At 39.9% G+C, this 27,585-nt stretch overlaps 1 protein-coding gene across 4 annotated transcripts in view; it reads left to right on the top strand.

Annotated features, from left to right (window-relative positions):
• The window catches only part of DICER1 (dicer 1, ribonuclease III), a 49,775-nt gene extending 23,654 nt beyond the window's left edge, over positions 1 to 26,121 (top strand). Inside the window, exons 11-29 of one of the 4 annotated variants that reach the window (XM_079947845.1) lie at positions 1,123 to 1,255; positions 2,230 to 2,472; positions 3,506 to 3,660; positions 5,542 to 5,674; positions 6,439 to 6,514; positions 7,721 to 7,860; positions 8,966 to 9,145; positions 10,250 to 10,463; positions 11,197 to 11,350; positions 11,778 to 11,960; positions 12,459 to 12,564; positions 13,297 to 13,472; positions 14,632 to 15,412; positions 16,659 to 16,814; positions 22,400 to 23,282; positions 23,411 to 23,679; positions 24,451 to 24,613; positions 24,706 to 24,781; positions 25,577 to 26,102. In XM_079947845.1, the coding sequence (XP_079803971.1) occupies positions 1,123 to 1,255; positions 2,230 to 2,472; positions 3,506 to 3,660; positions 5,542 to 5,674; positions 6,439 to 6,514; positions 7,721 to 7,860; positions 8,966 to 9,145; positions 10,250 to 10,463; positions 11,197 to 11,350; positions 11,778 to 11,960; positions 12,459 to 12,564; positions 13,297 to 13,472; positions 14,632 to 15,412; positions 16,659 to 16,814; positions 22,400 to 23,282; positions 23,411 to 23,679; positions 24,451 to 24,613; positions 24,706 to 24,781; positions 25,577 to 25,742 (4,387 nt within the window). In that variant the 3' untranslated portion in view covers positions 25,743 to 26,102. Of the gene's footprint in view, positions 1 to 1,122; positions 1,256 to 2,229; positions 2,473 to 3,505; positions 3,661 to 5,541; positions 5,675 to 6,438; positions 6,515 to 7,720; positions 7,861 to 8,965; positions 9,146 to 10,249; positions 10,464 to 11,196; positions 11,351 to 11,777; positions 11,961 to 12,458; positions 12,565 to 13,296; positions 13,473 to 14,631; positions 15,413 to 16,658; positions 16,815 to 22,399; positions 23,283 to 23,410; positions 23,680 to 24,450; positions 24,614 to 24,705; positions 24,782 to 25,576 lie in introns of those variants that run through there. The other 3 variants (XM_079947846.1, XM_079947847.1, XR_013832191.1) reach the window with 3 other exon arrangements.
• Positions 26,122 to 27,585: the final 1,464 nt, after the last annotated feature.

The raw sequence follows: 27,585 nt of genomic DNA on the forward strand, positions 1-27,585 counted from the left end.
TAGTTTGGGGGGAAAGTTGCAGGGAAAATGATACTGCGTAAAAATTTATTTGCATATAGTACTTCTTAAAAACTGGGTTTATTGAAATGAGGGAGGAAAGGAGTCAATTGGAAGTGTTCATTATGATTTAAAAGAATTTTACTTAAGATCTTTGTATTTCATAAGACTGAACTTTTCTTTCATTTTTGAACCAAAGGCCACTGCAGGGGGAAAAAAGAGCAGTAGAAAATTCCTCTCTCTCTCTCTCTCTCTCTCTCTCTATATATATATATATATATATATATATTGGGGGGGGGGTTAGGAATGACAAACTTTTCATTTAGTAGCTCTGTTTTAGCAATCGCTTCTTATAAAATGCTTCTCAAGATAGGATTCCATATTATATACATGCATACATGCCATCTTTATAGACATACAAAGCCATCTGATTGGCTGTACAGCAAACCATGTGATCATATGTGTTCTGGTACTTCCCAGTGAGGGATAAAATTAGTTGCTGGCAGAGAGAGCAAGAAAGGAAAACACTTGTAATTTCCTTGATTTCTCTGCCAAAGAAAAGAGAAGCAATGCTGTGAGTGAATATATGGCAGCAGTCTCCTTCATAGAAATGTAGGGCAGGGCAAGGTCTGGCCATGGCTACTTGTAGAGGCTGTTAGAACCACAGGCCATTTAAAGCATGAGGGATTTTAAAACAATCTTCCCTTGTCAAGTGGGTAAAATGTGTAAATTAAGCCAGTGGAAGCTTATCAGAATGACTAAATCCAGGAACAGGTTTCCAAGAGAATAGGAATTTCCTATGGATTGCTTTTCTCAGAAATAAGAACCTTGGTTTTGCTGCATGGTGGGCTTATGTGACGATCCGTCCCTACTAAATAGGCACTCACTATTGGGACTTGTTAGATATAATATTTTCTGTTCTAGACTTTGGGACCATTAAGAATACATGAACTAAATGTTCATCAAAAGTAAGGCTGTCTTTCTCTGTGTCGGGTATAGAACCACTGGAGGAATTTATTTTAAGAATTTTAAATGCAAATACCACCTTGATATCAAAAAGATGATTAGCTTACATTTTCTCAACTATTTTCTCAACTACTTCCAAAATGTGTATAATGTGTTTAGGTTGATAAAAGAAGCTGGCAAACAAGACCCAGAGCTGGCTTACATCAGCAGCAATTTTATAACTGGACATGGCATTGGAAAGAATCAGCCCCGTAGTAAACAGATGGAAGTAGAATTCCGAAAGCAGGAAGAGGTAACTTTAATGAAAATAATTGTACAAAAATGCTGTATAGTTGCTTAACCTTTAGAACCTTTGCAAAGTCCAGAGATTCTGCATCTTACAAATTCTGAATAGTTCTTATAGATCAATATGTAGAATCATACAAGTTTCTGAAGCAAACCTGAATTTTAAAACAAAAATGACAAACAACAGCTGGCTGAAATTGTACTGCTTATGAGCTAAGGTTTATGTTGAAAATACTACAGAATGAGAAATTTTATTCCTGGTTTAAAACTTTAGCTATTTTTCAAAATGTTACTTTGATATCAGATTTGCAGTCTCCGTGAAGGTACTGTAAATGCCCTGTTTCTGAAATACTGATACAGTTTTAGTTCTTTTTGTGTGAATGACACACACAAAATGAAATGCAAAGAAAAATGCAACTTCTAAAACAATTTTTTCCCCTAAAAGCAGCGATAAAATTTAACAGACTGGGTTCCTCCTCCCCAGAAAAATATAACGGGCTTTAGTTTTACACTTTGGCAAAAGTGTGCCAGCCTGCTTTCAAAGGTGAATAATACCTTTTTTTAAGAAGGAATAGAACAGCACATCATGGAATTCTTTGGTGTGTCCCCCACCCCCGTAAGACCATAGTTGCTGTGTGATCAGATTTCCATTGTCTGCATCAAAGACTTCAAAACCAGTGGGTTTCTATCAAAGGCCTCTGTGGTGATAAAAATAGTGGTTTGCTTATAGGGCTGTTATAATATTTACCTTGTTAGTATGAAGAAGAGCTGAAAGTATTCAAATCCCACTTTTTTCTAGTAAGCTGTTTTTCTAATTACAAAATTATTTTCTGGTTAAAACCTGTCTTTGCTAACTAATGGCTTGTATATGAATTTGTACACTTGATTATTGAATTCTGAAGTATGTATTAAACTTTTGTCAAGCTGATGATTTAATAACTGATTGGTCTTAGATATGTATCTTCTTGGTTGCTTTTGTAGGTACTTAGAAAATTTCGAGCACACGAGACCAACTTACTAATTGCAACTAGTATTGTAGAAGAGGGTGTTGACATACCAAAATGCAATTTGGTGGTTCGTTTTGATTTGCCCACAGAATATCGTTCCTATGTGCAGTCCAAAGGAAGGGCCAGGGCACCTATCTCGAATTACATCATGTTAGCAGATTCAGACAAAATCAAATGTTTTGAAGAAGATCTTAAAACCTACAAGGCAATTGAGAAGGTATGTGGCAAAAGAGAATGAGTAACAAAAATAAAAACCACTAGACACTCAAGCAGCAATAAAAATGGGGGAAAGGGTCCTTGGCCCCAATCAAAACACTCTGTTCTTAGAAGAAATATGGTGAACCTGGGCTGAAGAAGACTTAAGGGCTGGAGACTTGAGAATCCAAGCTTAATTGAAAATTATGCCTTGAAAAATGATAGGAGGAAGTGACTAGGGCAGAAGGCTTGAATATCCATTGTTTGGAAGGGTTGGGAAAGCTGCAGGAAGGACTGTGTAGGGCCTAGTGAGTAAAGTGGGAGGGGTGGGTTAAAGAAAAATTCAGTCCCTGGGTGGCTCAGGGTCTGAAAAAGGATCTGGCCAGCCTTTTCCCCCAGGCCTACTACATAGCAGATGAGTAAAAGGATGGAAGAATTCCCCCCCCCCCCCCACTTTCCTTAATTTAGACAAATATTCCAGGTATGAACATTCATTTGAGACTCCCACCTCCATTTCCGTTTTCACTACACCCTGTAACAGGTTGCAAATTTCCCACAAAATGTACTGTTGGCTAATACTGATTCAGCCCCTTCCATTTGTGATGCCCAGGGCAAGTGCCCTCTTTAAAGGTGGTGGGGGTAGCTAAAAGTGGCAAATCAGTTATTGGAGCTAGTCAGTAGCTTTTGTATACAGTATGAGGAGGTTGTAACATAGGCTAGGGCTTAGCCGCAGCTGCTTAATACAGCTCTAGGTATTTTCTCTCTTCATTCCCCCACATTCTTATACTTAATTATTTAAGTGTCTGGAAAAAAATAATTGCAGTTTTGAAAGGTTTAGTCTGCCATCTTGATTCAAAATCATGTTTAATTGTATAGACAGAATCCAGCTTCTTGATATTGGGAACCAATTGATAATGCAAAATTTGGCTATATTTTAAGAGGTGTCGAAATGCATGGAGAAGAGGGAAAAAACAGACATTAAACTTTGCAAAATACATAGATCAGTTCTGAGTTGCGTAGAATTATCATCATTCTGTCATATGTATATTTTAAAGATCCTGAGGAACAAATGCTCGAAGTCTGTGGATACTAGTGAAACCGAAAATGAACCCATTATAGATGACGATGATATATTCCCACCATATGTGCTAAGACCAGAAGACGGCGGTCCAAGAGTCACAATAAACACTGCTATTGGGCACATTAATAGGTATGAAATCTATTGGTGTTTCAGTTTTGACATACCGTATTTTTCGCCCTATAGGACGCACTTTTCCCCCTCCAAAAATGAAGGGGAAATGTGTGCGCGCACCGACCCCTCTCGCTCTCCAGGCTTCAGGAAGCTATCTGCAAGCCGTGGGAGAGCTGCGCGACTTCGCGCAGCTCTCCCACGGCTAGCAGAGAGCTTGCCTGCACCCAGAAGCTTGGGGTGTGCTGAGCTCAGCATGCCCCAGGCTTCCGGCTTCGCGCAGCTCTCCCACGGCTTGCGGATAGGAGCCACGCACCTGGGGGGGGGAATAATTTTTTCCCCTTTATTTCCCCCCCAAAAAAACTAGGTGCGTCCTGTGGGGCGAAAAATACAGTAATTTGCTGAATTTCTAAGACAGCCTGCTTTAGCCTGAGGGGAATTGTCTTTAGATCTGAGGAAATTGTTCTGGTTGTGCTGTGGATTCCCTTTATTAAAAAATAAGGCAATCAAATCTTTAAAAATATTGATTTATATCATTATTAGGATACTCATGCAGAAGAATGTTTAAATGGTACAGAAGAATCTGCTTATGTTTTAAATCCCCCTATAAGGATCAACAAGTATTGTTCCCTGAACTTGAAATTGTTCCCCTTAGGGAAGCAACTAACCATACCAGTTACCAGTTACCCTGCTCTCTTGCTATGTAATCCTCCACTCAGCGTGGCTCACTGGCATAAATAAATGCTGACCAGTGTATGTCTTACACAGCAATCCAAAACCCCTTTGTGCTGGGTTGGAGTTAGAGCCAAGCATTGGTGGGTGGAAGTTCTGCTGGCAGGATCCTTTCTGGCTGCAGACAGTGGACAGACCTCAAATTTGATTAATCACTGCCTTTCACCCACCTTACCCATGCATGGTGCTCCCTTACTCTTAAAGGTAAAGGGACTCCTGACCATTAGGTCCAGTCATGGCCGACTCTGGGGTTGCGGCGCTCATCTTATTGGCCGAGGGAGCCGGCGTACAGCTTCTGGGTCATGTGGCCAACATGACTAAGCCACTTCTGGCGAACCAGAGCAGCACACGGAAATGCCATTTACCTTCCTGCTGGAGCAGTATCTATTTATCTACTTGCACTTTGACGTGCTTTCGAACTGCTAGGTTGGCAGGAGCAGGGACCGAGCAATGGGAGCGCACCCCATCGTGGGGATTCGAACCGCCGACCTTCTGATCGGGAAGTCCTAGGCACTGTGGTTTAACCCACAGTGCCAACTGCGTCCCCCCCTTATTGTTAGGACACTGTTTATTTCTGTAACACTTTCTGGTGTACAAATGTTCTACTAAATGTCATTTTTAACTGAAATTGTAAGCAGAGAATCCAGTTTAATTCCGTTAAAGCTTAGGTAATCATTCTCACTATAAATTAGAACTTCTCTGCCCTTAAGCTCAATTTGTTCCCACTCCATGACTGTCAGATAGTTATTACTGTTCATCCTCAAAAGCAGTTCCTGTTGAGGGCTCTGAGCCTTGACTTTTAACATATTGGCTCCTCCTTCCCCATTCATTTCTAGTATCTGATTTTAAAAATGTCCACTCAATCCCTGACCTTTCCTTGTTTAGCAAGAAGGTCTGAAGGGGGCTTATAAGTACATTCAGCCACCACATTACCAGGAACCTTTCTGATTATGAGACAATTTGCAACTGTGTTCAGCTGAACATTCAGATTTCCTGTAGACTTTTCAAGAAGATCAGAGGTGGAGCAGCTGCAGGGATGTTGGAAGCAGGGCTAGCATGTGATGCTCACTTTCCCCTTCCCAGAGTAAGCCCAGTGCATTATTTTAAATTCTTCAGTGGCATGGCTCTTTCCTAGAATAACTTAATTATCTTTAATCTTGTGTTACATAGGTACTGTGCTAGACTGCCAAGTGACCCGTTTACTCACCTAGCTCCCAAGTGTAAAACTAGAGAACTCTCTGATAACACATTTTATTCAACTCTTTATCTACCTATCAATTCTCCTCTACGAGCATCAATAGTTGTAAGTATTTCAGTTTATTTAGGTTACTTTATGCTTGGAATATGTTCAAAGTTCTACTTTTTTCCATTGGCACTGGTTTAAGATAACGCTTTGCTGTAGTGCTTACTTTGCAGCCCTGTTCTGCTTGGCAGCTTCATCCCATGGATTTGCCATAAGCTCGATAATTGGTGCAAGCAGCGAATTATGCTGCATCAGCTAAAACTATCAAATGGGGCACAGTTGACTGTTCTAAACACTGTAGAGCATAGAGCCCAAAATAGGAAGTGAGAGAAGATAATCTTAATCTTTTTCATCATCCTGACTAGACTAGCATATTAAGACTTGAATGAACTCATTGGAAATTGCATAGGAAGTGCTTCATTGAGCTGGGTCCGAGCCCAGTTTCTGTTAGCAGCTATCTCAGCACAGAGCTTTTGGAATCTAAAGGAAAATATATTATTCCTTCATGTTCATTGTTCACTTGAAATAATCATCTGTGGTTTGGTATTTATTATACAGTAAGACCCCATGTATCTTATTTGCTGCTGCATGAGAAAAAATTAACAACTTGTGCTGGTAATCAAAATTTTATCTATTCTATTTAAGGCTATGTGTTTTTAATGTGATTTCATTATTATTTAAGGTGTCCTTTGCATAGGAGCCGTGTGTGTGTGTGTGTGTGTGTGTGTGTGTGCTTGTGTGCGTGCGCTTGTGTGCGCACGTGCTCACGTGCATATGAGAACATATGCTTCCTTTAATATAATTGGTTCAAATTTTATTTCTAGGGTCCTCCAATGAATTGTACAAGATTGGCAGAGAGAGTTGTTGCTCTTATTTGCTGTGAAAAATTGCATAAGATTGGTAAGCATATTTGAAAGCGAGGAACATTTATTTAGTCATGAAAAACCTAAAGGATACAATTTTGTACTTTTTTATGGATATGCTTGTCAACGCCTACATATTTGCTGCCAAAAACATTTCATGCAATTGTGGAAAGCACAACATAAATTTTGGAACACTTCCTCCAGATATATATATATATTTGATGATATAGCTGATACATCATTGGCTGCAGGGAAATAGGATTTGGAGCCAAAAACATGTGAGTGGAAGGCCACTCATACAATGCCGGTTTCCCACCTCCTCCTTTATGCAGCCCCCATGTGCCCCCACCCCTAACTCCTGAGGGTGACTTGTAAGGTATCTCAGCTTGATTTCCCGCAATTCTTTCCACCAGTTGAAACTCCTCTCATCTCGTCCCCGCTGTTATGGAGGCTCTTCAGATCCTCTGCAGCTTTTTTGTTGTTGTAGTAAATATTTTTTATTGATTTTCATAGATGTCACTACATTTTTAATATATACAGCTAAACATAATTATAACTCTCCTACCCCACCCCATTTTTGCCAGCTGTTGCAGCTTTTTTGAGAATATTGGGGTTATCGTCAAGACGAGAGGCCATGCCATTTGCTTGAGTGGACTTCCACCTTCACAAGTCTGAATCCCAGTCAATATGTTTGGGAATAATGCAAAAAATTGTATTGGAAATAAAGCCCAATGAACTTGGTGGGATTTCCTTCTGAGTAAACATGAATAGGATCAAGCTGAATATATTACTTTTAGATGCTTAGTGTTATAGATTGGTCTCTAAACAATAGCATTTAACAAAATTAGTGTAGCATCTGAGAATGTTTAAAAGCTTTTCGTCGGTTATTTAAATTTAGGCAGCTTTCACCAAGCCATTGGTGCAGGAAATTAAGTACTCTGTCACTTCCAACAAAGGATTATTTTTAATTCTTTTGCATGTACTTGGAAAGATTTTTTAAAAAGCAACCAAAAAACAACATTGCCTTAAATGAGGAATTTAAGACCTTTCATTGGCAAAGAATATAAGGTGCATGTGGATTGACTGCTGATGCTTTGTTACTGAGTTCACTGAAATGTCACAGTTCCTCAACATTTTTATCATAGGTCTTATAAAAGTTCCCCCGTCCCCGGAGGGATAGATATTTCCACATTTTATGAAATAAAATTGGATTTATAACTTGTTCTTTATCAATGCATTTTAGGTGAACTGGATGATCACTTGATGCCTGTTGGGAAAGAGACAGTGAAATATGAGGAGGAACTTGATTTGCATGATGAAGAAGAAACCAGTGTTCCAGGAAGGCCAGGCTCTACAAAACGAAGGCAATGCTACCCTAAAGCTGTTAGTATAGTTCTGTGCCCTCACTATGTGTGACTGTGCTGTGGTGTTGAACCATGTTTGCTTAAGATTCTTCTAAGTTGCATAGCAGAGGCAGGATATGAATAGACTAACCCCAAGGTCCTACAGAAATGTTTTGCAAACAATAATTCCCATATGTTTGGGGAAAGGAGTCTTGATACTCTACCACGGAGTAATGGATACTATGATCACATAGGCTAAGACACCAGACTTTTTCCATTCAGATCTGGGGGGTGGCGGGTGGAGAAGGAGGTTGAGGGAGGAAATAGTTTTGTATAAAGTTTTATATTGTGGGCACTAATCTGACATTGTGGAAAATTAATACTTTTTACTTCATTTAAGAATATATAGTACTTTTTTATGTTTAAACGACAGCAGAGTAACGAAAGGCAGGCTGCTACTTCAGGATTTTGCTTGTGTGATTCAAGACAGGGTTTGATGGCACATGTTGGAGCCTCCTCACTTAAGCCAAGTAGATGTAGGACTAATTAGTGCCTGTGTGAAAGTCTGCAGAAAGCCAGAGAATGAAGCTCTGACTTCTGGCGTGCAAAATACGTGCTTTAGCACTGTGCTACAGCCCTACCCATAAGTTTTATGATGTAGTAAAGTCACTTAGCCTTTAACACTTAACAATTCCATCTTTTAAATGGCTGCTAATGAACTTCTTTATTACAAGAACAAATGTATTCATACACTGCTTTTTTTGCCCCCGTGTGCAGCTAGAGTCCTTGCAAAGACTCACCAGTTGTTTGGATCATGTTCATTTTGCATGAACATGCAAAATGCCTAGAGTTCATTCCATGAGTTATTTGTTCCATTCTGCTGTGGTTTATTTGCAGATTTATTATTTTACTGTTGTTGTGGCAGAACACTTGTAAGGGTAGAAATTATGCACGTTGTGGAGCAGAGATGTCTGATCTTCTTGTTTTGCTTACACTCAGGATGCACACTGAAATGTCCTAATGTCTTTTCTATTTTAAACTACTTGTGTACAAAGATAAATTTATAAGTAAAAAAATAAGTACAAAAGTAATTCATAAGGGAACTTTTGATTTAAAAATAAATTCAATTTATTCTATGCCTATAGATTCCAGAATGTTTGACGGATAGCTATCCCAAACCTGACCAACCCTGTTACCTTTATGTAATTGGAATGGTATTAACTACCCCTCTACCTGATGAGCTCAACTTCAGGCGGCGAAAGCTATATCCTCCTGAAGATACTGCAAGATGTTTTGGAATACTGACAGCCAAACCTATACCTCAGGTAGTAAACTTGTGCTTGTAGTCTATCTAGTCTGCTTTGAGATGTTGCAGATTTGGAAGCAGGTCATTGTGTCACATAACACATTCATATTCATGAAACAAACTTAATCATTTCTGTTTAGTTCACTACAAATAGTTTCCTCAATCATTCCAGCATAATTTATCCTTTCAAAGCAGTAGCTCAGAGCTTTTTGGTATCTGTGGCTTTGCATGTCACAATCCAGTGGCTTATAAAAATGACTTGGAAATAGACAGTGGTGGATTTATTAAAGGTAAAGAACCCCTGGATGGTTAAGTCCAGTCAAAGGCGACTGGGGTGTGGTGCTCATCTCGCTTTTCAGACCAAGGGAGCTAGTATTTGTCCACAGACAGTTTTCCAGGTCATGTGGCCAGCATGAATAAACCGTTTTTCGCACAACAAGACACCATGACGAGTGGCAGAGTGCACGGAAACGCCGTTTACCTTCCCTCTGCAGTGGTACCTATTTACTTGCACTGGTGTGCTTTCAAACTGCTAGGTTGGCAGAAGCTGGGACAGAGCAACGGGAGCTCATCTCATTGCACAGATTCAAACTGCTGACCTTCCGATCGGCAAGCCCAAGAGGCTCAGTGGTTTAGACCACAGAGCCACCCACATTCCAGGTGGTGGATTTATAGGTATGCTCTACTGAGCCTCCCCGCCCCCAACTTATTTTATATTGTTAGCTGAGAGGATAGCTTTGAAACATGACTACAAGCAATTAATGGTGCTCAATGAATTTTGGTATTTTAGCTTGTTGCATTATTTCCACTCTTCATTTCTCCTACTTCATGATTAAAGTCAGTGGAGGCTGGTCCATTAGGTAGCCAGGGCATAGCCCTACCAAGTGATATGCCAAGCAATTAAAAAAAAAGTTTTCCCCCAAATCTCAAAGCCACACATACCCTTCCATAATCCATTTGAATTTAGAGATGCTTGGAGAGACATTTCTGTCCATCAGTTCTCTGCACCACTTGTCTTCAGGTAGAAAAACTATGCATAAATAGTTGCACATTAGCACTTTGGCCAGTTCTTTGTTGGAACAATCTCATATTGACTTGTCTTTCCCTCCCTTTCTTCACTCAGATTCCTCACTTTCCTGTGTATACCCGCTCGGGAGAAGTGACCATATCTATTGAGCTAAAGAAATCAGGATTCACTTTGTCTTTACAAATGCTTGAGTTGATCACAAGACTTCACCAGTACATTTTCTCTCACATTCTTCGGCTTGAGAAACCTGCACTAGAATTCAGACCTACCGATGCTGATTCAGCCTATTGTGTTCTACCTCTTAATGTTGGTGAGGAGAAGACTGTTGTAAATATTAATTTGCTATTATGGTTATTGTCATTATTCTTATTATGCATCCCAGAAGATCCCGTGGAAATTTAAAAGTTATTATTAAAAACAGTTAAAACAAATACTCAGAGGAATTGTGTGGGTCTTGAAAACACACACCTCATGTATCAAAGGACAGGGTAAAGAAGTATGTTTTGAGAGTTCATTGAAAGCTGTATAGTGAAGGTGCCAGGTGCATCTCTATGGGTAGGGAAATCCAGCTTTGTTCTTCCACTTGCACTTAAAAACAGGATATTTAGAACTGTTGTAGAAGCTACCCCTTACATCACTTCAGGCACTCCTGTGCAGAATCTTGTGCATATGTTTGCATTGGCTAATTTCTATTCATTCTTCTTTGGATCCAGTGAATTGTTCTGTTTATTTTAGATTCACAGTTTGAGAAAAGGGTAATGGTTATAGTTGGAATTACATCAGAGGTATATAATACAGCAGGGATAACCAGCTTGGTGCTCTCTTAGAAGTTGTGGGCTGCAGAATGCCCTCCAGATGCTGTGGATTACAACTATAGTTCAGCAAGAGTCCTGTGATACTAACAGATCTATTGCAGCATTAAGACTTAGTAGGTTTTGCTACAATAGGTAAATGGATGATGTTTGGGAATGTACACAAGGGGGTTTGTTTTTTTTAAAAAAAATCTGTTTTGACAGCTAAAACAAATTTTTCTTTCTTTCAAGTTGATGGCTCCAGCACTTTGGACATTGATTTTAAATTTATGGAAGATATTGAAAAATCTGAAGCACGTACAGGCATTCCCAGTACACAGTATACAAAAGAGACACCTTTTATTTTCAAATTAGAAGATTACCAGGATGCAGTTATCATTCCAAGGTGATTATACTGTGTGTGAGAGAGAGACCAGTATTTGTCAGCTGCTAATATTTCATAGATATAAACACGGTTAAATATGCCTAACCCTGGTTTACAGGAGCTCACCTCCTGATATGTAGGAGAGTCTACAAGTAAAAAATAATATGGTTAATGAAATAATAAAATAAAATTAAAACCAATAAAATTCTCATTGGCACAGATTACTGGATGTGCCCAGAGTAGCCCTTTGTGTCCTGGCCAGTGCTTAACTATTTTGATAAATCCAGTCATTCCACTCAGCATTAATGGAAATAACTTATATTTTATTTTGGGCTTCCTTGTGGTTGCATAGTAGGACTTCTCTTCTGATGTATAACTTCAGGTCATGTTAGGGAACTTGTTCAGCAGAACATTTGACATTGCAACCCAAATATCTGCTTCTGTCTAGGTATCGAAATTTTGATCAGCCTCATCGATTTTATGTTGCTGATGTCTACACAGATCTTACTCCACTGAGCAAATTTCCTTCCCCAGAATATGAAACTTTTGCTGAATATTATAAAACCAAGTATAACCTTGACCTGACCAATCTCAACCAGCCATTGCTGGATGTGGACCACACATCTTCAAGGTAAAGAGGGTTTTGATAGCTTAAAATAGTTCTAATTTGTATTGTTTCAATATAGTCAACGTGGAATCTCTCAAGGTTTGCAGAAGTAGAAAAAATTGGCTGCAGAATGCCATATGTTTGAGAGAGGGTGGGGAGAGAGAGAGATGGACTGGAAAATGGGAAAGGGAAGAACAGAATGTAATGCTTGGAATCCAGAACAGCTGCTCTCCGTGCTGCAAATTTTTGCTGCAGGCCCCACTTGTTAAATAGAGTTGAAATTAGTTTTTACCTGAAATGCATTTGGTGGTTCCTGCTCAGGAGAAACATCTGGGGAATTTCAAGGGAAACAAAAATAATTTCTCTAAGTCTGGTAACATATCTAATATTATTTTCCCACGTCCCTGGTTTTAACATCTTTTAATCAAGCTTTTCCTCATTTTTCCTTGCACCACCTTCCAGGGTGAAATGCAAAGTTATACTGCATATTTTAAAGAACAGCCCTTCCCATTTTCTCTTTAGACTTAATCTTTTGACTCCTCGTCATCTGAATCAGAAGGGGAAAGCTCTTCCACTGAGTAGTGCTGAGAAGAGGAAAGCTAAGTGGGAAAGTCTACAGAACAAGCAGGTAATGACGAATTTCCTATTTTATGGTGTTCAGCACCTCTTTAGTACCCTAAAATGGGTTGACTAACCACTTTTGGTCTGAGGACAGTATTCACTTTTGCCCCAACCCTCTGGAAGCTGCATCTCACGCACGCTTTTGCACGCCCCCCGCCCCCCAAGGCATGCACTCCCCCACTTAGATTACCTGAAGAGAGGCTGTTCCCACTCCAAACTCATCAAATGTTCGATCTGGAGGGTGGAATGGGAGTGTGCAACTCTATCAAGGTGTTGGGCTTTTATCCTTCACAGTGCTATATATTCTCCCTTTTCCCCTTTCCCTTTTGGCTGCTGTTGCCAAAATTACAGTCATACCTCGGGTTGAATACGCTTCGAGTTGAGCGTGTTCGAGTTGCGCTCCTCGGCAACCCGGAAGTAACGGAGCGCGTTACTTCCGGGTTTCGCCGCTTGCGCATGCGTAGACGCTCAAAATGACGTCACGCGCATTTGCAGAAGCGGTAAAAAGCGACACGTGCATGTGCAGACGCGCCATCGCTAGTTACGTTTAATTCTAGATGCGAACAGGGCTCCGGAACGGATCCCGTTCGTATCTAGAGGTACCACTGTAGTTTGGTCCTTAGGGAAGGGAAGGGGGTAGAAAAAAATCTTGGCGGGAAATCAGGCCCTCGAACTGTGGGTTGCCACCTGTGCTCTGAAATATTGAGTGACTAAAGGCAAATTTTATTCTTTATTAAAGATTCTGGTTCCAGAACTCTGTGCTATCCATCCTATTCCAGCATCGCTGTGGAGAAAAGCAGTTTGCCTCCCCAGCATTCTTTATCGTCTTCACTGCCTTTTGACAGCCGAGGAACTCAGATCCCAAACCGCCATTGATGCTGGTGTAGGAGTTAAGTCACTTCCTTCAGATTTCAGGTATTGGAATACTATAGTTTATCTCTATAAAGTTATGTTGCATAGTAGTCTGATATTTTGCCATTGCTATGTTCTCTGGTAGCTTCTCATTTGCCAAAGGTGTGCCTTCCATATGTAGAAACCGTCTTCTGCTCATGGAAGGGCTATTTATACACCTCACACCTAATATGTTGTGCAATAATTGAAGCTAAATTCAAACATAATGCTCTCCATGTGCAAGCATGAGATGTATTATATAGCATGCCTCTTATAGCACTATGCAAACTCTTCCTCTGTAGTTGTGTCTTTGAAGGATTTTTATCCCATGCATCCACCAAAAAAGTTTTCCAGAGCAGCTTACCAGGATCAATAAAAAGACTATTCCTAATCCCAGGCTTTATCATCCATCTAAAAGGCATGGCAGAAGGAAAAGGAACTGGGTGGCAGGGTACTAACTTAGGCACTTAGTTTCAGAGTTCTTATAGTAGCATGTGGCTCACGTATTTGTAGAACAGTGCAAGCAACTATATTGTTCCACTTGTGGTTCTTTGGATTTTATAATCAGCATCTATCAAAAAATGTAGATATCAAACTGTTACACTATGGTCACTGCCCAGCATAATGAAGTGTTACAGCGGGGTCAGGGGTGCCAACTTGAATAAAAAATTGGGGTGGGGGGGAGGTAAGCCCCGCCCCACATAATCCAAGATGCACCATACACACACCATTTGAATCGCAATGCCCATCAGCTTTGCAGGGGTCTGCCCTCCTCAAATATTTTAGGGGGGGGTCATTAGCCCCTAGAAGTTGGCTCCTATGAGTGGGATCTTCCTCTTTTGCTACTAGGAGTGGCTCAGTTCCTGTTCAGGAGCTGACTTGGAATGTGAGTTCCCAAAGCAGTTTTCAGTTTGGGCTATTTGGGTGTGTGATTTTTGTAGGTAGATGGAAAGCACCAATGTTGTGGCCCTGTGCCGTATTTATTTAGTTCACAAAATGTATATACTGCTTGATTGTCATAAAACCTCTAAACTGTTTACAAGAACAGTTAACATTATCAGTAAAAACAAAATCAGTTAAAATGCTTTCAGATAATTAACATTTACAGTAAAAAATAATAATCACATCAGCATCTATCTACATGTATGTGTACACATGATTAATCGGTTAATTTATTTTACAGATATCCTAACCTGGACTTTGGATGGAAAAAGTCTATTGACAGCAAATCCTTCATCTCTGCTTCTAGCTCTTCTGTAGCAGAGAATGAAAATTATTTTAAGCACAGCGCAATTGTAGTCCCTGAAAATGCTGCATATCAAGGTGCTAATAAAACCTCTTCTGCAGATAAGCATGACCAAATGTCTGTGAGCAACAGAACATTGATTGAGTCACCTAGTAAACTCCAAAATGACGTCTCGGTAGAACTGGCAACAGTTAATGGTGTTTCTTACAATAAAAATCTTGCCAACGGCAATTTTGACTTAGCTAGCCGAGACTTTTGCCAAGGAAATCAGCTAAATTACTCCAGGCAGGAAATACCTGTACAACCAACTACCTCGTATCCTATTCAGAATTTATACAACAGTAAGAACCAGCTCAAGCCCAGCAATGAATGTACTCTACTGAGTAATAAATATCTTGATGGAAATGCTAACAAATCTACCTCAGATGGATGTCCCAGAATGGCCCTGAACACCAGTGCTTCAGATGCTTGTGATCTTTCAAAGGAAAGAATGGATTCTGTAACAAGCCCTTCCAAGGGATACTCCTCAAAAACCCTTGGCCCAAACCCTGGTCTCATTCTTCAGGCTTTGACTCTCTCAAATGCTAGCGATGGATTTAATCTGGAGCGTCTTGAAATGCTTGGTGATTCATTTCTAAAGCATGCCATCACTACATATTTGTTTTGCACTTACCCTGATGCTCATGAGGGACGCCTGTCGTATATGAGAAGCAAAAAAGTGAGTAATACTTCCATGATCCTTAACTGTTCCAAAAATAATAAGTCCACATACAGGATGGAAATGGATGGGTATGCCAGTAGCACTGTAATGCACAGTTTCCTTAAGAAGTTTAGCCTCTGAATTTATTTGTTTGTTAGCATGATTTTTGTATTATTGTGGTTTTATATTACAAACCACCCTGTGATCCTGGGATGAAGGGCAGGATAGAAATATGCTGTGTGGAAGGACCATAGCTCAATGGAAGAACACCTGCTTTGCATACAAAAATTCCTACATTTCAATCCCTAGCATTTCTACCTTGGGAGAGACAAAAACATGGAGATCAGCTGCCAGTCAGCGTAGACAGTATTTAACTAGATAGACACAGTGGTCTGACTCCACAAGGCAGCTTTTGATGTTACATAACCAATGCTAGTATAAGTTAATGGGGATTTCTAAAGGCAAGCAGCTTTATCATTACTGAGAAGGGATGGCTGAATATATCTGACTAGGTGCAGCTAACCTTTCCCCACACCTGAACAACTCTTCCTCCCTTTAAACTTCCCCCACCCCACCCCTTGTTGCTCACCCCAATCTGCAGAAGCACTTCACACAGTGATTTGCATGATTAGGGATTGCCCAAGTTCTTAGATTAGAACTAGAGAGGGAAAGAGACTTTTATCTATCCACTTTCTCCACACCATACATAATTTTACACACCTCAGTTGTGTCCCTTACTCTCCTTCTTTTTCTCTAAGCTAAAAATCTCCAGATGCTGTAAACCCTCATGGGTAAATTGCTCCAGCCCTTTTATCGTTTTGGCTGCCCTTTCCTCAACTTTTCCCATTTCTACAATATCCTTGTTCACCAAGACTTTTTCTTTTTGAATCGAGTGTGAAACATGATAGCTTACTGTTCCTGATTTCAATAAAAGATACAATGCATATATTAGGAGCATGGGATTTTGTCTTTTATCATGTCACCCTAAACTTAAGAGCAGCTTTGTTTTGTCCTAATTCCTTGTCCTTCACACGGATTGTATATTAACTTTTTTTGGATAAACCATGAATAGTAGGTAACAGCCCATATCTGAGCATAGTTGGATAACAATTATGTAGGGGTGGGTGTGGGTGTGTATTTATATGGGGGAAATTTACCACAAAATTAAGCTTATAAATGGAAGTTTTAAATCAAAGTTTGTGTTTACTGTGTTCTCAGAATTATTGATTGCCTATAGATTATGATAAATTCTTTTTCTTTAAAGGTCAGCAATTGTAACTTGTATCGTCTTGGAAAAAAGAAAGGGCTTCCTAGTCGCATGGTGGTATCTATTTTTGACCCACCTGTCAACTGGCTTCCTCCTGGTTACATAGTAAACCAAGACAAGAGTAATACAGACAAATGGGAAAAAGATGAAATGGTAAGCCTTTGTTGAAATACATGTAAAATTGAATGTCTTGGTGTATAAGTATATCATTACAAGTGAAACAGTCAAATGGGGTTTCTGCTTCTTATCATACTTCAGCAGAATATCACCTATTACATCTTTGTGTTTAACTCCTCTTAAACCACTGCTTTAATTAATAAAAATAGAGAGCGAAGTCATGTTGGAAGACTAACAAAGGGCAATTTGTGGAAATTGGTTCACTAATAAAGTGGAAAAGAACAGAAATACTTGCAGTGAAAATATACTGTTAATATTTTCCTTGGCCTGCTGTTAGGAAACTCTTAATGTCCCTCAGGAACATTTATCTCTTTGCTATGAATGAACATGAATACTCATGAAAAATAAGGGTTTTTAAAAATCTAGATGGCCTTTTTACCTTGGTGCTAGCACCTATTATGGAAATTGATAAAGAATGTGTTTTCAGCAATTCTAGCCTCATGTGACCAAAAGAGCAAGATTGTCTGGGTTAAAGATGTGTGTATGCAGCTTTTAATATGTCTCACTGCAGAGGGTTGTCTTTTAAGAACCCTTCTCTGCCCCATGCACTTGCTGCAATGTCGAACACAAGGTGGTTCAGATGTAGCCCTGACCATGGTTTGGTGTTACGTGAACTACCAGCCAGTATCCTCAGGTTCACATGCTTCTCCCCTCCTCTCAGGAGCAGTAATTATCTGCTTCTACAGATATATAAATATGCATGGAAATGTTTGTAAGACTGCATGTACAGATTTGCATGTTGTTTACTGGACCTAAGCAATCCTCTTCTTCTTCCAAGAGGGGATGTAAGGAAAGCTGTGAGTCTACATTTATCTTTTCATATGCTTGAGAGCCAGTGTGGTGTAGTGGTTAAGAGCGGTAGTCTCGTAATCCTGGGGAACCGGGTTCGCGTCTCCACTCCTCCACTTGCAGCTGCTGGGTGACCTTGGGCCAGTCACACTTCTGTGAAGTCTCTCAGCCCCACTCACCTCACAGAGTGTTTGTTGTGGGGGAGGAAGGGAAAGGAGAATGTTAGCCGCTTTGAGACTCCTTAAAGGGAGTGAAAGGCGGGATATCAAATCCAAACTCTTCTTCTCTGTTCTTGGTTCATATGCGACTTGCATTATGTTGTGGCTGGTGTGTTTATCCCAGGGAGTACAAAAGTACAGTGGTGCCTCGCAAGACGAAATTAATTCGTTCCGCGAGTTGCTTCATCTTGCGATTTTTTCATCTTGCGGAGCGCGGATTCCCCGGGTATTAACGGTTTTACGAAAAAGGAAGCAAACCCGCAAGACGTTTTTGTCTTGCGAAGCAAGCCCATAGGGAAATTCGTCTTGCGAAGCACCTCGAAAAACGGAAAACCCTTTCGTCTAGCGAGCTTTTCGTCTTGCGAGGCATTCGTCTTGCGGGGCACCACTGTAAAGGTTTTACTTGTAGTGCTTTCAGAGTGGGGTGTCATCTTGCTGGCATTTTGCAATGGGACTGTTAGCTCGTTAACATTCATTAAATCTTCATTAAGGATCAAAAACATAGATCTGAACTAATATTTGTCTTGCTTTGCCAAAACTGTCACTGCATAGTGGGATTTACTGGGGTTCTGAAGCCGTCGCTCAATTTACTGGAAACACTGACACAGATAGTGTTTGGACAAAGTCCAGATGTATCTAGTACTATGAGTTGTTTCACTGTTGAGTAAAGAATATTGACTGGTAAAAATAATCAGATGTCAAATTGCTAGAAAGATTGCTAGACTTCTGCTGATTCATTGGTAATATAACTTCCTGTATAATAGCCTTGTTTCTATTTTATTATTTCTTTTTCAATATTCATATAAAACAGCTCAATATGGGGGGGACTACAGTGGTCCTTTGCTTTATGATTAGCTTTCCTCCATAAAAAGTTAATATTTTGATTAGAAAAAGCAAATAATGCTTTATTTGAGCTCATCGGTTTTCTGAAATTCATATTTTGACTACAGAGCCACCAGAGGGCACACTGAAAGACTGTTAATGTTTGCACTGTGAAATATTTATTGTAGAGTAAAACATTTCAAGTATACTCACTTCAAACAGTATTATTTTATTATGCTCTTAAAATAGAATGGTTTTAATGATATAACTTGTGCACGTAATATAGTTTGTATGTTATAATCTCTTAGCAGCACGTGAGCTGTTATAGAAAGGGAGGGTACATGAATTGAGAGGGGGGCATGAAGGTGGGGGGATGCTTCTGCCAACACCATGAAACAACTTGAAGGTATATGGATAGGACAAGCACTAGCACACAGGGAATCCATTACACTCTAGCAGTATAGATTGAATGCACTGGTCATGGGAATTCCTCAGGAAAAAAGGGAAGAAGCTGTCCTGTCCATCTGAGTCTTGTTCACTCACTCTGCAATAATAATAAAATAAAAATCTGGGAATTTTGAGCTTGCCAAATAAGAACTGTACAGTGGTGCCTCGCAAGACGAAATTAATCCGTTCCGTGAGGCTCTTCGTATAGCGGTTTTTTCGTCTTGTGAAGCAAGCCCATTGACATCTTAGTGGATTAGCGCTATTAGCGGTTTAGCGGCTTTTAGCGGATCAGCTGATAAGCGGCTTAGGGCTTAGGAAAAGGGGGGGGGGAAGGGAAAAAAAACCCGCAGGAACTCGCAAGACATTTTCGTCTTGCGAAGCAAGCCGATAGGGAAATTCGTTTTGCGAAGCGCCTCCAAAACGGAAAACCCTTTCGTCTAGCGGGTTTTCCGTCTTGCGGGGCACCGCTGTATTTCTCTCTCTCTCTCTCTCTCTCTCTCTCTCTCTCTCTCTCTCTCTCTCTGTGTGTGTGTGATGTCATCTTGGCCAATGGTAAGGGGTGATGGGAGTTGTAGTCCAACAGTATCAGGCTATGCTTGGTATATTTCAAATGTGACGATGCTAAAATTGAACCCTAACATTATTATTTTCCCTGTCACTATTTTCTACATTGGCATCTTCTTCATCCATCAAGACATAGCATCTCTTTCATAGTCACAGCCTTTTAAGGTCCTTTCAGTTGATGCTTTTGCTGCAAGATGGGAGTCATTCTACACTTACATTAAACTTGATCTTCTTTGATTGTTTGGATTGTTTGGAAGGGCTCTTTGGAACTCTTCAGTTTTCACCTCCTGAATAGTTTGGTGTCATCCACAAACTTGACCATCTCAGCACTCACACGACTCCTCATTGCTCATGAGCACATTAAAATAACACTAACCCTAGTAAAGATCATTGTGATAATCCACTGATTCCCTCCATTGTGAAAATGTTCTTTAACCAGTTACTGATCCATAAGAAAACTTGTCCTCTTGCCTCACTATTGCAGTCAGGAGCCTGTGGTGAGGGTTCCTGATGCCCAGCTGAGCCATCCCCAGTGCTCTTCCCGCTCGTGGATGAGAGGGGAGAGCAGCGGGGATCCTTTGCCCTCTGCCGAGGGTGGGGAGGGCTCCCTGTCCCCGGTGCTCTTCCCACTCATGGGGGAGCCAGCGCCGGGCTGGGGGATCCTTTAACTGCTCGGCTGAAGGGGGCAGCAACCGCATACTCCTCAGCCGACCAGTTAAAAGATGCAGAGGGAGGAACAAGCTGTATCGGCACCTCACCAATGCAGCTTTTCTCTCTCTCTATGCAGTATGAGGGCAGATATATTGCTGGTGAAACCGCCACTGCTCCTGTCCTGAGTCCCTCTGCTAGCAACGCTCGCTGGAGGAAGTTGCTAGCAGAGGGACTTAGGAGCAGTGGCAGTTTCACCAGTGATATACTACTCAGCGAAGCTGACATCGTGGTCTGCTCCTCATACCAATCCTGGCGCTGTGGTCTAAAGCACTGAGCCTCTTTGGGCTCGCCGATCCAAAGGTCGGTGGTTCGAATCCCTGCAGCGGAGTGAGCTCCCGTTGCTCTGTCCCAGCTCCTGCCAACCAGTGCAAGTAGATAAATAGGTACTGCTGTGGCAGGAAGGTAAACGGTGTTTCCCTGCACTCTGGTTTCCGTCACAGTGTTTCATGTTGGTTTTTCTTTATCTTAAAGTGGTCAATGATGCTACACAGGAACGGGGTTGGTTAATTGAAGCTCACAGGTGTATGTTTGCAGTTTGACCTACTTAGCTGCACACCTGTGGTCTCTTGACTTTTCCCCTAATTAGAAAGGGGAGTTACTTTCTGCACCGGATGCAGGAAGGGATGTGATATGATAATTGATTATTTGAAATTGTATTTAAGTTGATCAAATGTTTTGTAAGCTGCTGGTGAGGACTGGTGATAGCTTGCAGCTTTTGACTGTTACGTTTTCAAAAATAAAAATAAGCAAAGATATTGCGGACAGCCTTTTATTTCTATGCTCCAGTCGCTGCGCACACTGTGTTGACGAAAAAGTCCAATATTCCTTTGTGCCAGTAGCAGTTTAGTCATGCTAGCCACATGAGCCGGAAAGCTGTCTGCGGACAAACACTGGCTCCCTCGGCCTGAAAGCGAGATGAGCGCTGCAACCCCATAGCTGACTGGACTTAACCGTCCAGGGGTCCTTTACCTTTTATTGATATGTTGCCCAGGCCTATTGCTCAGGTCACCTAACCGTCCAAAGCAGATTTGGGAGGCATACAAGGGACTGCAGGGATGAGAAAACCCAATGTTCAATTGTCCATTCATATTACTGGTACACAGGCACAATTGGATGTCCCTCATTGTCTCTTCTTACTCTATTGTAAAAACGAGAGAGCATTGGAAAGGAAATGGCTTGATTGTATCAATGTGGCTTGTTTCTGTTTGGATGTATTTCAGTCTTAGCTTCGTTTACTTTGCAGATTTGAATACAGTATCATTCTTGTCCTAAATCATAATTGAAAAACAATGTGTTGGCAGAATATCCAAAATGTTATGTATTAAAACTAAAAAAAATCACAATTTGTTGTGATCCCCCCCACCCCAAATATAATATGTATCTGAAAGCTAAAACTTTCTTTAAACCTATGGCATTTACCAAGCTATCAAATTCCTAGCATGGTGTTTCAGTACTATCCAAGTAATTGTTTACATCAGTGTCAACCCCTGCTTAAAATATTTGGTCTACAGCTCTTGCATCTGTTTATAGATATAATTTAACAATAGTCTAAACTGGTTTCATTCATGCTGAGCAAATCGGCTTCTCACTGATTTGCAAAAAGCTCTATTTACTAAAGTGAGAAATTGACATTTTTCTGCTTAAGCACAATATAGTTGTAGTAGTCCAAGATAATAGAGATTTCTGTTTTCTCTATAGTTTTGCTGTGCCACATTCTGAGACAAACTTTCCAAAAAGGACTGAAACCACTGTAGAACAGTGTCTCCCAGTGCCTAGCATTGTTTCTAGGTGGTTCAGGCATCTATAGTTCTTAAACAGCATAAATAATAATGTATTTAGATCTAATGTAGGAGGGAAAGAAAGAAAGAAAGAAAGAAAGAAAGAAAGAAAGAAAGAAAGAAAGAAAGGCATAGTTAATACTGTCCATAACCATTTTATTGTGATGCTGTGGAATTATTTTTGTAATTAAACTAAGTTGCCCTTCCTGTTTTATTTTTTTCCTACTTTCAGGCAAAAGAGGGATTGATGCCTAATGGAAAACTTGATGATGATTATGATGATGATGATGACGACGACTTAATGTGGCGAGTACCCAAGGAGGAAGCTGACTTTGAGGATGACTTTATGGAATACGATCAGGAGCATATCAAATTCATTGACAATATGTTAATGGGTTCTGGAGCATTTGTGAAGAAAATATCCCTTTCCCCATTTTCACCCACTGATAACAGTTATGAATGGAAAGCACCCAAAAAATCAACCTTGACTAATGTCCAGTTTGCATCAGATTTTGATGATTTTGATTACAGCTCCTGGGATGCAATGTGCTATCTAGACCCTAGCAAGGCTGTTGAAGAGGATGACTTTGTAGTGGGTTTCTGGAATCCATCAGAGGAAAATTGTGGTATTGATGCTGGAAAACAGTCCATCTCCTATGACTTACATACAGAACAATGCATTGCTGACAAAAGCATTGCAGACTGTGTGGAAGCCCTTCTGGGCTGCTATCTGACCAGCTGCGGTGAAAGAGCTGCCCAGCTCTTCCTCTGTTCACTGGGGCTAAAAGTGCTTCCGGTTATTAAGAAAACTGATTGGGAGAGTGCTCTGTATTCCTACAGAGAGCATTTTAACCACCAGCAGAAACATTCTTCAGCAATCTGTGTTTCTGCCTCTCTAGCCAATCAAGAGTCTTCTCTGTATAAAGACTTGATGTATGGCTGTTTAAAGATTCCTCCAAGATGTATGTTTGATCATCCAGATGCTGAGCGAACCTTACATCACCTTATATCTGGCTTTGAAAACTTTGAGAAGAAAATTAGCTACAGTTTTAAGAATAAGGCTTATCTACTTCAGGCATTTACTCATGCCTCCTATCATTACAACACCATTACTGGTAAGTCATGTGAAAAATCCCCTTTTTGCATTAAGCTTACATGCCTGAAGAGATGCAGATTATCTGGGAGGATTGTTAATTATATTGCTATCTATTTCTTGCCAATCCCTCAACCCTTGTGTGTTAAGATTGTTACCAGCGGTTGGAATTCCTGGGAGATGCAATTTTGGACTACCTCATAACCAAGCACCTTTACGAAGACCCACGGCAGCACTCTCCTGGAGTTCTAACAGACCTGCGATCTGCTCTTGTTAACAACACCATCTTTGCCTCATTGGCTGTAAAGTACGACTACCACAAATACTTCAAAGCTGTCTCTCCCGAGCTGTTTCATGTTATTGATGACTTTGTGCAGTTTCAGATGGAAAAAAATGAAATGCAAGGAATGGATTCCGAGGTTAGTGGCACGGGAAAATCATTTGTGTGTGTGTTGAAGCTCATTTTAGTGTGAGTTTATATTGAAGAATTTAAACATCTAGCACAACATGGCAAGATCAAGTAGTGGCTTTCTACTGAATAGGACATTGTGAACAGCAACTAGTTATTGGATTCTGGCTGCATTCTAAATTTCATCCTTGTCTGTGCCGCATACAAGCAAGGACTTTCGTCACACTACTTCAGAATTATTGTGAACTACTGACCCTATGACCAGGGTTGTGTGTTGCATATTTTTTTAAAAAAATTAAACTTTGTGGCTAAGTAGTTCAAATTTTGTGCCAATAAAAACAGTTCTGAAACCAGTATAAATTACTTAAATGGAGCATATTTACACCATTTCTCTTTTGCATAATGCTGCAATTTTGCATATAATTATTGGAGGTTTTTTTAGTTGGGAGTGGGGAACACTGAAGCCTATTCCCAGTCACTGATATCTTAGTCATCCTCTTGCTTCTCAGACTTTAACAGGCATCGCTCAAACATTTCTTTATAGCTGTAAGAACAGAAAACTTTTAAGAAAAAGAAGGCTGATCTCAAGGAACTTGAATAGCACACAGGAGGAGGACTAGATATCGAAGCTAGCTTAATACCAATTTAATGTCAGACTTTCGTTTAATCCATTCTTGCTCGTCTAGAAGTTGAAAATTGGCAGTTCTGAGTGAATAAATCCTTTTTAATTGAAAATTTGCAACAATTTTGTAACATGGTTTTGTTTTGGTATTTGCTTTAGCTTCGAAGATCTGAAGAAGATGAAGAAAAAGAGGAGGACATAGAAGTACCAAAGGCCATGGGGGATATATTTGAGTCACTCGCTGGTGCCATTTACATGGATAGTGGAATGTCTCTTGAAATGGTTTGGCAAGTGTACTATCCAATGATGAGGCCATTAATAGGTAACATTGGAGCTCTCAGAAGAAATGTTCAGTAATTCATTGTTTGTCGTTAAGAGGGTTTACAAACATGGTGTTGTTGTTTTTAATCACAGAGAAATTCTCTGCAAATGTGCCCCGTTCCCCAGTACGAGAGCTGCTGGAAATGGAGCCAGAGACAGCTAAATTTAGGTAAGAATTAATCTGCTTAATATTTCTGTAAAATATTCCTGAAGTCATGCACCTTGCAATGGATTATAATTGTGTTTTACTGTATAATAGGAAATATATTTGTATTATTTCTAAAAAACTGTATTTTAAAATTGCTGCATTTTAAAATTGTTTGTGACCTTAATTTCTTACCTGCCCTTCAATATAAGGTCACAAACAAAGTTAATAGTAATATGTGGTGTCTAGCTAAACAGCTCTGCTGGCACAAGCTTTTTTTTTTTCTTTTCCTAACAGTGGACCTCCTCCTCTTGTTGTACACCCCTTTAATATGTTCTAGGGTTTCCTTCAGTACTTTGGAGCAGATTTAGGGACCGGAGGGGAGAAGGAGAGGGATGTTCTGCTGTACAGTTAGAAGTGCGTCTGCTAGTAGAACTGCTTAGCTGGATGCCACCCAGTGTCCTTGTAATCATTTTAATGACATACTCTTCTGGGAAAGAAATCTCAAAACTGAGGAAAAACAGTAATGAACTTCCAACTACACTTTTGCTTCCATTTGAAGTATGTGAAGGGTTTTTGTTTCCTCCCACTGGATGCATGTCTGTATATGTACACAATGTCTTTATACTTCATGCATCCCTGCAGCAGGCTGTTGCTTCTACAAAAGCTCATGTTGCAATAAATTGTGTTTCACGGGACCGTACGCTGTTTCAGATTAACATGGTTATTCTTCCGGAATTGATTCCACTTTGAGTATCTTTGTTTTAATTGGCATATGTGTTTATTTCTGCTTTTCCTGCTTCCCCTCCACTCACACAGTCCTGCGGAAAGAACCTATGATGGAAAGGTCAGAGTAACTGTGGAAGTTGTAGGAAAGGGAAAGTTCAAAGGTGTTGGAAGAAGCTATCGGATCGCCAAATCTGCTGCAGCAAGAAGAGCTCTACGAAGCCTCAAAGCAAATCAACCTCAGGTTCCAAATAGCTGAGACACCTCTTAAAAACAACAACAACAACAACCACACACTCAATAGAGAAATTTAAAAGATATATGTTGAGAGGAACAAACTGAAGACAGCATTTAAAGTTTGATAACAAATAGCTAACAACATTTAACATGTACACATAATTTTGGAACGAAATGTAGTTATAGGGTTTTTTTGCGCAAACACAATCTTGTCTTCTTTCCTCACTTCTGCTTTGTTTAATCACAAGAGTGCTTTAATGATGACATTTAGCAAGTGTTCAAAATAATTGTTGTCAGGTATCTTTGGTTTACTTTGTCAGTACAGCTTTGCTTAGTGTTTAAAGGCCAGGGAGTTTATGCCTATTGCAGTTACTAGATTTATATATATATGTATATATATATATATATATATATATATATATATATATATATATATTAATCTTGAAATTCCTCAAATCTGTGCACTAGTGCCAGTCACGAAGCAGTTGATAAACTGCACCGGATGATTTGGTGTAAGGATTAAGTGTGCCAGTATTGTCCTTGTTCTTTCCATGCCATCTTTGCATTAAGATGGCATTCCCAATCATTATTGCACTTGTTTGTTAGGGACAGGTTTAAATTGAAATGTCTGGCATCAGATAGATTTTAAAACTGATGCCACATAGTCTTGCATCAAAAGGTTCTTGCCTTAAAAGTACATAAGCCCTCACTCATGCAACCTTTCATTTCTGAACTCCTTGGAGCAAACTGTATTACATTCCCTTCATTTTTAGAACGCATTTTACAATGATGAAGCTCCATATTTACAGTACAACATGTTAGTTTAGCTGTGACCTAACTTATTACAGGACTGTAATAGAAATCGTATTCATATATATGTAGTGAGGTTATTTTTTAACAGTTCAGAGGAAATGGTTAGTACAGATCTTATTTGTTATTGCAAACAGAAAAGTCTCTCGCTGATTTCCATTGTTACAGAAACCGAGACTGAGCACAGTCCATCACTCTTGTGGAACCTCCTTTCCCTTCAAGGGATTTGTGCAAGAGATTTTCCTGGTGGATTGCAGGCATTGCTTCCAGTATTGGAACTTTGTAATAATAGCTAACTGCACAGTGCAAACTGTTGCTTTAAAAATAACTTTTGACATATCGCACCTAAAATATGCTGCAGATTTTATATTGGATACATATTTAACAAACGGAGCACCTTTACACCTTTAAGAGCGATTTCCACGTAAATTTCTTACTGTACTTTTCAGAATTGCATGCATATTTCACCTACCAAAGCTGTGCTGTTAAATGCCATGGAAGTTGTTGTGTGAGAGAAATTGCCATACTTTTGATACATCTGTGATTTAGGTCCTTTACCTTAGAATAACTAGCTCATTATTGTTTCAGTTGATATGAAAGCATACTTTTTAGGCTATGCCTAAGTTTCTTTAGATATTTGTAGGCACCCTTCACTTAAATACCTCAGTTCTTCTTTGTTCTTTTTGTGTCTTTTTCCCTTTTGCATGCATTTTTGTTTGTTTTTGGTGCTATGTGTATGTATTATGCTTGAAATTTTAATTTTTGCACTGTAACTATAATACCTCTTAATTTTACCTTGTTTAAAAAGCTGTGGGTCGTCTTGCACTCCCACCAATATCAATAGAGGTTTGCTGCAATTTTACCCCATTAATTATGCTTGAAGTTTGAGAGAGCTGAGCAAGTTTTTTTTAATGTTTTCCAGCACAGTGGTCTGCTCTTGATGCTGTTTTATGTGTTAAATTACAGATAATACTGTGTTCTGTGTTAAAGACACCCCCCTTCCTCACACATGTGCATTCAAAATTTAGAGGGGAAAACATCTGGCTTACCTTTCT

Source organism: Podarcis cretensis (assembly GCF_951804945.1).
Source record: "Podarcis cretensis genome assembly, chromosome: 1".
Lineage (NCBI taxonomy): Eukaryota > Metazoa > Chordata > Lepidosauria > Squamata > Lacertidae > Podarcis > Podarcis cretensis.